Source organism: Bremia lactucae, linkage group LG5, assembly GCF_004359215.1.
Source record: "Bremia lactucae strain SF5 linkage group LG5, whole genome shotgun sequence".
NCBI lineage: Eukaryota > Oomycota > Peronosporomycetes > Peronosporales > Peronosporaceae > Bremia > Bremia lactucae.
The window spans coordinates 1,359,689-1,371,998 of NC_090614.1; the positions used below are offsets into that span (position 1 = coordinate 1,359,689).

General features: G+C 44.3%; 2 protein-coding genes across 2 annotated transcripts; both read left to right on the top strand.

Annotated features, from left to right (window-relative positions):
• Positions 1–229: 229 nt before the first annotated feature.
• Positions 230–532, top strand: CCR75_005232 (uncharacterized protein; the record flags this gene model as incomplete). The annotated part of the gene is made up of 1 exon (XM_067963314.1): positions 230–532. One exon carries the CDS (start codon positions 230–232, stop codon positions 530–532), a length of 303 nt encoding a protein of 100 aa, XP_067821092.1.
• Positions 533–5,789: 5,257 nt separating this feature from the next.
• Positions 5,790–7,745, top strand: CCR75_005233 (uncharacterized protein; the record flags this gene model as incomplete). Its single annotated transcript, XM_067963315.1, has 1 exon — positions 5,790–7,745. One exon carries the CDS (start codon positions 5,790–5,792, stop codon positions 7,743–7,745), a length of 1,956 nt encoding a protein of 651 aa, XP_067821271.1.
• Positions 7,746–12,310: the final 4,565 nt, after the last annotated feature.

Here is a 12,310-nt window from a genome sequence, read left to right on the forward strand (position 1 = left end):
GCTGATTAGTCTGCGGAATAAATAGACATAATGGCCTATACCTATATATGGATAAGAATTCAGGATATTACTATGTAAAGTAATATCCTCCAGATATTATCTACCTTTAGATAATATATTAGATAACAACCTTTAAGTGTTAATTTTATGTAACGATACACCCCGTTACAATTCCCATAAGTGTACGTCATTTTCGATATGTCGGGCTGCCAAAAACGGTCATTTATCGATGGTCAAGTGGCTGTATGCCAACATGCCAGAGTCGCATACAGCTCGAGCATTCAACTGTGCAGTTGATTATTGCCATCTCGACGTGGCAACGTGGTTACGATCGCGCTTTATTGAAGACGATGTCGTGTTTGACTTGACAAATCCTACCTTGCGAATTGTGGCCTACTTCGAAGCTAATTTCTTTGAGATGCTGCTGTGGTTGCAAACTCACGCCAATGACGTCTTTACACCGGATTTTGTGAGCTGTATTCGTTCAGAGGCATGCAAGCTTATTTCAAAATGGCTTGCAGAAAACTATTGAAAATCCTATAATTTTGCAAAGAATATATCCTATTTTGCATTAGGAACTGAAAACTTGAAACAAACGTGTTTTACTTTTACAAGCGCAGCTACGCACAGACGAGACTGGCGTGTAAGGATGGCGCAGTCCGTTTAATTAAAAGGTGTCTCACCAATACTAGCGTGGACATTGTTTTATATAGCGAACACCACGAAACGCAATTGTTGCTCCAGGAGTCCCTATCGTGCGTATTACATCCGCCACAACCCGATTAGAACATTTTGTTTAGACATCGGTCGGGGGATTATCTGCTATCGACATGTGAATCTTGCTACCTAGCAGCTCAAACACATGTCGCTAAAAACCTGACGTAAAATGTGGATCTCCGTCCAATACTATGGACTCGGGCATCCCGTGTAGTCGGTGTACATGATCCAGGAATAAGAGAGCTGCCTCCTTGCCAGTGATCGATGATTTACATGGTGCTAAATGCCCAATTTTGCCTCAGTTTGTCTACAAATACGACGAGCCCCGTCCGACCCTTGTGGTCGGGCGGCATGCCAAACATGAAGTCCTGACATACCGACTTCCAAAAATCCGTTGGAATCGGTAGCGGCTTCAGTGGTGCACTGCTGGACGGTGCAGGCTTTACGCGCTGACACTATTCCAAAGAGCGAATATAGTTGGCCACCCATCTATATAGCTGTGGCCACCAAATTCCACTGAGACTCGTAATAATGTCTTTTCACGGTCCAGATGTCCACTAGAAGGCGCATCATGGAGCTCGTGAAGGATCATCAGTTTGAGATCAGTACATAGATGACTAGATGACGGCTGATGCCATAATAGGCCATCGCTGAAGCTTTAGCGATTAAGCTTGGCCTTTATGTACGACGAAATTGTTTCCTTTCGTCCACCAAAGTTATCCAACAGCATGCGACAATGTTCGTTCTGACTGTGGCTCTCCTTTATTTCGTAAGCCAATAAGCTCATCACGTGGTATGCCTTCATGGCTGCCAACGTCGACGACTCATATTGTGCCTTTGCACTAGACACACTCTGTTGGTGTCTTACCTCGAAGTCTAGTCCGCGTGATAAAGCGTTAGCGAAGACATTCGTCTTACCCGGCTTAAGTTCAACTTTGAAATCAAATTCAGAGAAGAATGTGAGCCGTCTCGCCATTTAGGCGAGAGGTGCGGTGAGTTTATTGCGGTCCGCAGTAATTTTTATAACCCACAAATGGTTCGTACCCAATAGGTGCACTCGAAACTTGACAATAGCAGACTTAATTGAAAGTAGCTCTTTGTCATGCAAAGGATAATTTAGTTCCGCGGCTATTAATAGCCGGAACTGATGCGAGATGACACGGTCAACGCTGTCGTTATCCTTCTGCATGACCGCGCTGCCGATTGCAAAATTTCTTGCATCGCAGACGACGCTAAAGAGATTATCCGCGTCTGAGCAATGCCAAGAGCGGTGCCTTAAAAAAAGATTGTATTCACTGATGTGTACGCATTTTCTTGTTCTTTTATTGAAAACCATTTTGCGTCCTTTTTAAGGAGGTCAGATGATGGTTTAGCTCGCTCAGCATAGTTCTTGTTATACTTATGCAAGTATTTAGCGAGCCCTAAGAATTGGCGCAAATTCTTCACGTGTCGTGGGATTGGCCATTCTTCTTTCTAAATTTTTCTTGTCTGGGTCTGCTCGTACAGCATGGGTACCTACGATGCAACCCAGCATAGGTATCTCAGGGACCCCTATGACGCACTTTTGCAAGTTGACGTACAATTGGGCGTCCTTCAAAGTCTGCAACACAGCGTCTAAATGAAGCTTGTGCGACTCTATTCCACTCAGCCCGTCCTCGGCCTTACTATGCACGAATACATCATCAAAGTAATAGAGCGCGAAGACACGGTGCTGACGCATCACATGAGCCACCACTCGGTTAGATGTTGCTGGTGCGTTTTTCGATCCTTGGGGCATTACAAGCCACTCCCAAAGCATACCGTTTGGGGTGCGTACTGTCATTTTGGCTACATTAGACTCTCCCATAAGTCCCTGCAGTCTCTATCTTGATGATGTGGAGGTACAGAGAAATACTATTATGTATTTACTTGTGAAATTTTGCATTTATTGGATTCATTTTAAGTTCTTATTGTATCATATAGTTGACTTTTGTTCATAATTAATTCGTTTGCGCATGATGACTAAAAGTCCGTGGGCTTTATCGGTGATGCCGCAAAGCTTGCAGCTGGTAATGCAAATGTTTTAGTAGACGCTTTTACTTCTACTGCGGGGGATAAGTCACTTCATATTCCAATTGGAGAAGACTGGTCTTGGTCACCTGCTACTCCCCTTGCAGGTGTCACTGTCCGACTTGGTGTTCACACTGAACGCCTCCGGTTCGCGCGGGGCCAAGTCTGTCAAACTTTGGGGTTCTGACGTGACAACCAAAGCGGTCATGACGAAAATGTTTGATTTGTCTGATCATTTCGGTGGGAAGTCATCTTCGGGTGAATCCATGGACGAGGATAACTCTGCTGATGTCAGTCTGCATCACCAGGAGCGAAGTGATCTCAAAGGTCACTCCGGTAGCCATGTTACTGTTAGTGCTAGTATGGATCACGACGGACAGAGTGATTGTAAGAACCACTCTGAGATTACCTAAAATTCTACCTTTTATTAAGTAAACTGTTATAGCTAACGTTAATATGACCATACGGGAAAAGGATTGCGGCTCGCTTCCGAAAAGACGCCCTGGTTGCTTTTTAAGGTTAACCTAACTCGTTCGTTTGGTATGACCATGGATCGATATCATATTTCGCTATTCGACTCATCCAGGCTTCACGAGCCTGGCGAGGATGAAACGAAATACTTTATCGATGCCTTTTTCGGTATTAATGGTGCACATATATGCGGGCAAAGGATGTCATTCTTTTGTTTCAAGCTTGAGAAGCATGTCTATAGAACGTGCAAAGCGTTGGCCGCGAGGCCTGGCTTAAAAAATTGAATATTTTGTGAACGGTTCGGAATACGAGCCGTAATCGGTGCACGCTACAAGCTACACCGTTTGTCTAGAAACCTTGCCTCTCGTGAGACTCAAAGGAGGCATACTACCTTCAGGATCTTTATTGGATGGCGCTGATCTCTTACGTGATGCGTCAAGGGATTGAGACCCTCCAATCCTTTTTCGAGAGCGAGAAACGCTTGTTCTCCGATGGATCTTTTGCCGAGGAGGATGGATCTCGTCAGAGAGCAGACATCGTCACGGCTTGATGCTTCCAGTTTATGCATGGCTCGTACTTTCTTAGCCATGAAATTCCAAGGATGATATTAAATTTGTCATCTAATTTAAGCACGATGCAATCACCATCGTACTGTTTCCCCTGTAACGTACATTGGATGACAACTTCACGTAGCTTTACTGTTACAGATGCGCCTGTTGCTAGGCGCACTGTCATTCTCGTTCGAGGAATATCGCGCTCAATGAATTCGAGTCTGCGATATTTAAGCGATTGGCATCAAATGAAATTATTCGACGCCTACAAGCGACTTGGATTTTTAGTGGCAACTTATTTGCGACTTTAATCTTCAAAGTGATGAGGTCAAACTCATCATATTGGGCAGTAACACACAATGCTTGTGGGTATGGAGCAACTTTGATCATAAACCCTGCAAATTCTTTTGACGTTGCTGGATCAGTAGGGTGCTCCGCACCTTCCGACCGCAAACTCTTTTGACGATCCACCTCGCCGTTGCGAATTCGTAATAGCGTCAGATCCGCGTCATCCGAAGTTCCTCGCGGGCGATCGATCGCTTCGATCAGCGTTTCTTAGCACTGTGCGTTGGGCACTGCACTCATAGGCGTAGTGGTCCATCTTTTAACAACGATTGCATTTTCGCAATCGTTTATAACATGAAGACCCAGTTTTATCGCTCTCCACTCCAGAGAATCTGGACCTCCGTTTTCTTGTCGTCTCGGTGGACAATAAGTACCCGGGTGAACGATAGCCTGTTCATGCTAACGTCCTGCTGTTCCACTACAGAGATCGCTTGGTCAAGCGTCTTTAATTTGAGCCGGAACAAGTGGGTCTTAAAAGGACCGTCTGCAAGACTCTTGAGCACAGTGACCTGTGCGTGTTCACCTTAATTAGATGACCTAGGATACAACTGACGAGGTATCGTGTATGTTAGGTATAAGCGTAAAGGTCGCGCTTGTCCTGCTTCAAATCGAAGAGCTCGGCTCGAGCCAAGGGAGTTGCCTTCGACTGGCCTCAAACTCAAAGATTTCTAACTTGCAGCTTTCGGGTCGACGCCAATGTGTCGGCCCGCTTGATATATGTAAGTGCTGCTAAATCAACATTTCCAACTATCCAACTGTCTACTGAGCACCCTATTCACTCAACACTTCGCGTGTTAAGAGCCTTGCAGGCGAAGCAAAGCTACTTTTTCTGGGGCCCCGTCGAGTTTATTTTGTATGAACTTGGCTATAGCCGCGTGTTTTTATCTCTTTGTAGAGTGAGCAACATATCGCTAACGGATGACCGCCTACGGCGTAGCTCATGCGTCCGACCGCCCTCCATTTCAGGTCACTCAAATGAGTAAACCCTTTACGCGTTGCGTGATAGCCTTCTTGAGGGCTTGAAAGCTCTCTTCTTCTTCATCGAACATGTCCATGTTGGATGGAACCTGCGTAGGCTGTTGAACAGACTACGAAGTGCTACCAGGTGTAACGGGGAACCCTTTTTTAGTACTGATTATATTACTAGTCAACCTGCACTGATTACAGTGAAGGATAGGTGTTTTAAGACTTTACGTACACGGAGGTACAGAGGAAAGCTTCTATGGGGCTAAGAGGACTTAGCTCAAAGGATCTAGGCTAAGGCTTATAGTAGAAAAAAACTGGATTAATATATTAAGTTCCTACGTAACGTTTTTCTATCTACTGGTCACTTTATTAGATTAATACACAATTATGTTTGGCGCCTACTTGAGCACCGGTTGGCGGGGTTGTTTTAAACTTAAATAAACCAATCAATAGAACTAATGTCTTATTGGGTCAATGTTACCAAATTTGTATTATTGGAACTATTAAGTCATATAAATTTAAAGATAATTATATGTTCCTTTGCTTATTTCCTTTCATAAACATAATATGATAACTCGTTAAAGAAATGATACTTATGCAGCGGTTCACCATGAGAAATCAATCAATCAACAATGTAACGGCGATGAAATACTCCGATTATTTCTGAGAAATGCGATCGTATTTGACAGAATGACAATTTATGATCCACCGCATTTGTCATACCTGTTCGCAATGATGCTGACTGCTGTTGCCTTTGTTCTGCGATCCTACCCCGCTGTGATGCATCTTGAAGAGAGTTTGAGAGTGATCTCCATTTTTATTGGGCCATCCCCAAACCTTATCTTTAGTGAGGCATGCCAATTTGGATCAATTCGACTGTTGGACTGGATCTGGAGCATTTCGTGCACAACACCAAGTAAACGACTACGTGGATGGTCTCTCACTGATTATTTGCGATCCGATGCAAACTACCACAATTGGCAATTTTCTAAGTCGCTGTATGTAGCGGTCAGCAGAGATGATTTGACAATGGTTAAGTGGCTCTTTGCGCATTTCTCTGGTTGTGAAGCCTCTGAGCGTGCTGTTGATGTCGCCATGAGCAAGGGATATTTAAAAGTACTTTTCTATTTATGGATTCACCGGTCCCGTCGTCTGTGTATGAAAGGTGCATATATCCCATGGGATAGTAGAGACTTAGATAGAGACAAATTCGACCGCAAGTTCAAAAATACTGTTTGCTTCCCTGAAACAATGTGGACTTGTGAGGCAGTAACTAAAGCTGTCGAAAATGGACAATATTTGGACTGTCTCGTGGAAGGCTTACCTTTTAACGAACAATGTCGAGAAATTGCAATCAAGCACGCATTAAAACTCGGAAAAATGGATCTTGCAAAGCAGATGTTGCTTCCTGGCGGGTGCTTGCTCGATTATGGAGCTGGCTGTCCTCAAGTTGCAATAATTGAGTGGATGAGTGCATGTGGATACTTACGCCGTGATGCGGCTATTGCAGCGTCGGCGATCCCAACTCTAACCTCGAATGAACATTTGCAGCTTGCAGAGATGGCGCTTCAATGGCATTCCCCGCTACCAAAGAACTACGAGAATTGGAAGCTGGCATGGGTTGACAGTATCAAAGGCGTGTGCACATTCGGAAAGCTAACTGAACTGAAGTGGCTTTTGAGTCATCCTCTTGGCAGTGAAGCGTGCAAAATTATGAGAAAGAACAAGTCGATAGTATGCTTACTTAGTGCGGCAGCTGAAGGTGGGCATGTCGATGTCATGAAGTTCCTCAAAGAGCATAACCTTGCCAAGAAATTTCCAAAAGCACTTGATTGTGCAATAATAGCGGGCCAACCTGACTCTGTGAAATGGCTCATTTCTCATCATAAATTCAATATACCTAGGAGATTTGCAATCGACAAATGTGCTGCGTACGGCCATCCACAGCTTCTACAGGTCTTTCATGATTTCGATCAATTGCAGGCGCAAGAGGCTAAAAAAAGTAAATTGATGCGCACTGAAGCTGCGGATTCGTGGTGGAATTTCACGACCGCTCCCATTCTTGCGGCGGCAAGAGGTGATCATTTTGCTGTACTTGAATGGTTCCAAGCAAATCGTTTCGAGCGGTATGACCGCTGTGCGATGGGCAGTGCCGCTAGTGAAGGCCACTTGGAAGTGATAAAGTGGCTGCATAAGAATGGATCCGAGATTTGTTCAAATTGGGCAATAGATCAAGCTGCATCACGTGGTCATTTAGATGTTGTGGAATGGCTGCGTGCGAACTATTCTTATAAGTGCACGTCATTTTCGATATGTCGGGCTGCCGAAAACGGTCATTTATCGATGGTCAAGTGGCTGTATGCCAACATGCCAGAGTCGCATACAGCTCGAGCTTTCAACTGTGCAGTTCGCTATTGCCATCTCGACGTGGCAACGTGGTTACGATCGCGCTTTCTTGAAGACGATGTCGTGTTTGACTTGACGAATCCTACCTTGCGAATTGTGGCCGACTTCGAAGCCAATTCCTTTGAGATGCTGCTGTGGTTGCAAACTTACGCCAATGACGTCTTTACACCGGATTTTGTGAGCTTTATTCGTTCAGAGACATGCAAGCCTATTTCAAATTGGCTTGAAGAAAACTATTGAAACTCCTATGATTTTGCAAAGAATATATTCTATTTTGAATTAAGAACTGAAACTTAAAACAAACGTGTTATACTTTTTCACGCGCACGGTGCACCGCTAAGAAATAGATTATTGTAGAAAATATATGCCGTCATGCACCGATGTCCTCGCGAGGCGAATAGATTAAAAGTTGCTTATATGTCAATGCTCCGTCCGATGCGCTTAGCAATGTTTTGGAGTAGCAGTTACGTTATGTAAGTCAAAAACTCTGTCGGTGGCTTCATACGAAACTGTTGTTCTGAACGTTGTCTCTAGACCACCGTATGAGCCACCAGGCAGGTCGAGATTTGGATGGATCTCAACATATTTATTCTATACATTTGCCACTGCAGAGTTTAAGATGTTCGGACGGAGTGTTAAATAATGCAGCTCGCTATCACGTTTGCACTACAGCTATCGTTATAGGACTGAAAAGTTAAATTTCACTGCAAGGAAATGCCCCTCATATCGAGGGAATAAAAAAATTGATTGAACCGCACTAGATAAGTCAATTACACGGTAATCTTTAGTAAAAGGCGAAAGATTAATACGAATGAAATTAACTTTGCGGATACATCCACCAAATGAAAACAAATATTGTTATACCCTAAATTATACCTTACGTACGTATATTCAATTATATAACCAGTATTCTCAATTAAATATAACTTGTATTGTCCAATTAAAATAAACCTAATGAATTTTGAGCCGTTTTGTAAGATAGATTTATATAATTTAACAGTTTAAGCTTTGCGAAATAGACGACAAATTTATTGGAGGATCCGTAGTGTTTTGCAGTTACGATTACGACGTCATTAAAAAGGGCAGTTAATGGCGATATGCGCTTTGACTGTATATAGAACACGTTATTTTGTAACGGTTTATAAGACTGAATGGCCACCATAATTGGTCGTATCCACGTTCTTTTCCAACATCTTTCTACAGAAGAAAACTGAAAGCTCTAAATATGAATACCCGAAACGGGCAAATCAAATATGCGGATACTACTGCCGAGCTTTAAATTGATTTCGTAGTAATCTGGTGGACAAAGGTGTGCGTCTGCCATATATATATATATATATAGCACCTTCATGTGGCCAATATCGTTTTTTTAAGCTTCCAGATTTGATTTCGCTTCGACGGATCACTGATATCAAGACACCGATGTGCTGTTGCTGTAACGGGGCACTGCCGACTTGTACTGCTTCAGTACAAGTCCATATCGCACTGCCTCAATACGAGTGGTGCCTCAATGCAAGTGGTGCCTCACGTCACTTCACGTACACTAGTACGTGCAGAGGAAATTTTTCTTTAAAACACTTGCTTTAAAGAGGGTTAATTAAAAACTGTATTAATATAATTGAGTTTTTCTTGTCTATTTACTTAATACTAACTTAATTATAAACTAATACAAAACAAGTACGAAAAGTCTTATCTGTCTTTATCTTTGCGCGTCCAGCGCTGACTGGAACCCGGAGAAAGTAGATATAATGGTCTACATCTACCAATGGATAAGCCTTTAAAATATCCATGTAATGAAATCTTCTCCAAATATTATCTTCCATTTAAATAATATAATAATTAACAAACTGTAAGTGTCATTTCATGTAGCGATACACCCGTTACATCACCCCTCCCTTTTAACGACAATCACTCTGACTGTCGTTCGGTAGAGTGGTCACTATAAGACCACTTATTAAAAAAGATGTTGATTCGTCAGAACCATCATTTTTTATTCTATCGCATGGTTAACAAGTCCATGCGGTATGCGAATAGTGCGGCGCCTTCGGCTGCGGTTCATGCAGCCGCGGGCGACGCATTATTGTCCCTTGCCGCAGACGTTCCATCTGCCGTAGTGTCATCTTCTTCGCAACTCTAAATGTTGCGGGTGCACGTGGTGATACACCACGTGAATGCGATCCCTCTTTGTAGGTCGACTACGAATGCGAGTCGGTCGAAATGGCCGACTCTGGGAGAACAGAACAGTCGCCTGCTCATCGTCAGGCGGCTGACAATGAGCCTTCGAATGAGGGAGCTCATTCGAGCAGACGTGCTGGTAGCATTCGCTACAGCATGTTCGGTTCCGACGATGAGGATGATTCCTCATCGCCAGTACCGTCTCCCGTGCCGTCACCCGCACATATTTCTGTGTTTGGTGATTACGATGGCGTAAGTCTTCAAAAGAGAAGTTCTTGTGGTACCCCTGCTTCAGTGGGTACCACTCAGGGGATCGTAGACACTAAAATGTCTCGTCTTGCCCCTGAGAAAAAGCCGTAGCTTTTGCCCGAACAGCTTATTATTAGCTTGTTTGGAGAGACTACTCCTCACAATATATATCCTTTATTTATTGCGACAAAGCTTTATGGTCTTGATCTCAGCGCGAAGAATTTTCGCGCTGAGGAAGACTTTTTCTCTCGATGCTTTTTTCAACCATCGATGGTATCGTGGCAACAATAAGCGAGATAAAGTCTCGCTTTTGCAAAGCCTGGAGCGCGTTCATTCGCAATGTCAAAGACATTGGACGCGAAGCCTGGCTTCAAAGACTTAACGTGATTCTATAAAAAGAACTTTTACCGGTGCACGGTATAAATTGCATCGGTTGTTACGGGAGGCAGGACTTCCATGCCTAACGTGGGGTGATCCCTGTCCGTGTTGTGTTGACAACACGAAGCGAGTAAAAGGGATGCCTATTCCTTTTCTTCGCCCTGGAGAAGGGCTCGCATCTCTATCGAGATGCGCTATGCGATTGACGTTTTGCAACAGATTTACAAGCGCCAGGGGCTCGTGTTTTCTCGATAAACCTTCTGATCCATCGGATGGGTCTCGTCATACTGATGGACGAGGCCCTCAACGTCAACAATCAGCTGGGAACGTGGCTCCCAGCTGTCATGTAAAGGTGGATAACCGCGCCAGTGATCAACATAACTTGCTCGCAGCCCCTTCACATCACGATGGTTTTGGATACGTTTCACAAGGAAACGTTGACCATCGTAGGAATCCACCAAGGGTTGTGGTGGAGGAGAGAAAATTAAATCCGAACCATATGTCGGATCTAGAGTCGGAGATCGACAAACTCGATCGCTTCCTTCATGATTTGGATGAGGAAGTTGATCACGAGCGTGGTAAGCGTCGCTCGTTGGAGCACACGGTGCAGGCTCACCATATCGAACGATTGGAGACCGATCGAAGAGTGCGTACTCCATTTGGGAGTACGAACGGAATCACGCTCTTCGTGATGAGCTGTCGTCAGCTCATCGCGGTTTCGAGGATCTTCGGACCTGACATAAAAATCTCCAGATTCAGCATGAGAATCTGGTCGGTGACCACAAGAATCTTTTAGAGATTCTTGAAAAGGGTGGTCAGATCCGACCTCGGAAAAAGCCGCGTACTGGTGGTACTTGCGGAGCCGACCAACGTAAAACGTAGGATGCGTTAGCATCCTAGGTGGTAATTATATTGTGTACGCATTGCCTCTGCGATGCAGTACACGGAAAGCCCCAATGAACTTGGGTAGTAGTTTACTGCTACCTACATTAGCGGCTATACGCTTGGGTAAGTTTACCGTAGAAAGTAGTACTAGGCCAGTAATATTAAATAAATAAAAACGTATGCTATTCCATGTTTGTCTGCGTTCCATTTCTGACGGTCCACTGCGTTAGCAATTGAATCCTGTACGAAACGGATTACTGATGCTCGAGCCGGCACAAAATTCCTCTGCTGAGTCATTTGTTTTGTCTATTTCAGTGCGCTTTGTGCGCACTGCCATGAGCGTTTTCTCTGCTTCGACATCGACGCGTGATGAGCATGAGCCAGAAATGATTTTGCTCGTGCGAGTCCACCCATAAACAAGAGAATCTTTCTAATTGGGTGGGTATACGTGAATGGCTTATGCCATCCACGAAGAACGGTGTATGCGTTGTAGACGCATGCACCGAATGTTTGATAGCGAATTCGACCATCGATAAAAACTTGCTCCAATTCGGATACGATTGGACGTAACCTCGAAGTATTTCTTCGAGGACGCGGTTTACGCGTTCCGTCTGACCATCTATATCTGGACGAGCAGAAGTTGACATAGTCAGCCGTGTTCCGAGAGATCGGAACACGGATTGCCAAAACTCCGCCGTAAACCATGGATATCTATCCGAGACCAGTTCACGGGGTAACCCATGGAGTTTGAATACCGTGTCAATAAAGACACGGGCACAGCCAGGAGCCGTGATCGAGTCTGGTACTGCAGCAAGATGTACCATCTTGCTGAATCTGTCTACAAAAACAAGGTTTCTTTGGTTTTTGTGATCGTCATCGGGAAATCCGAAGACGAAGTCCATCGATACGGACTGCCATCACTCTGCCAGAAGTGGTAGAGGTTGAAGAGGTGCACGTGATGAATGGCTAGGCTTTACCCGTTGACATACCTCGCAAGCACGAATGTACTTGCGCACAAACTGATACTAGCGGGGCCAGTAAAAGTCGCGACTTACTGTGAGGTAAGTCTTCTCACGTCCACGATGCCCACTTGTTGGTGCATCGTGACACTCATACAT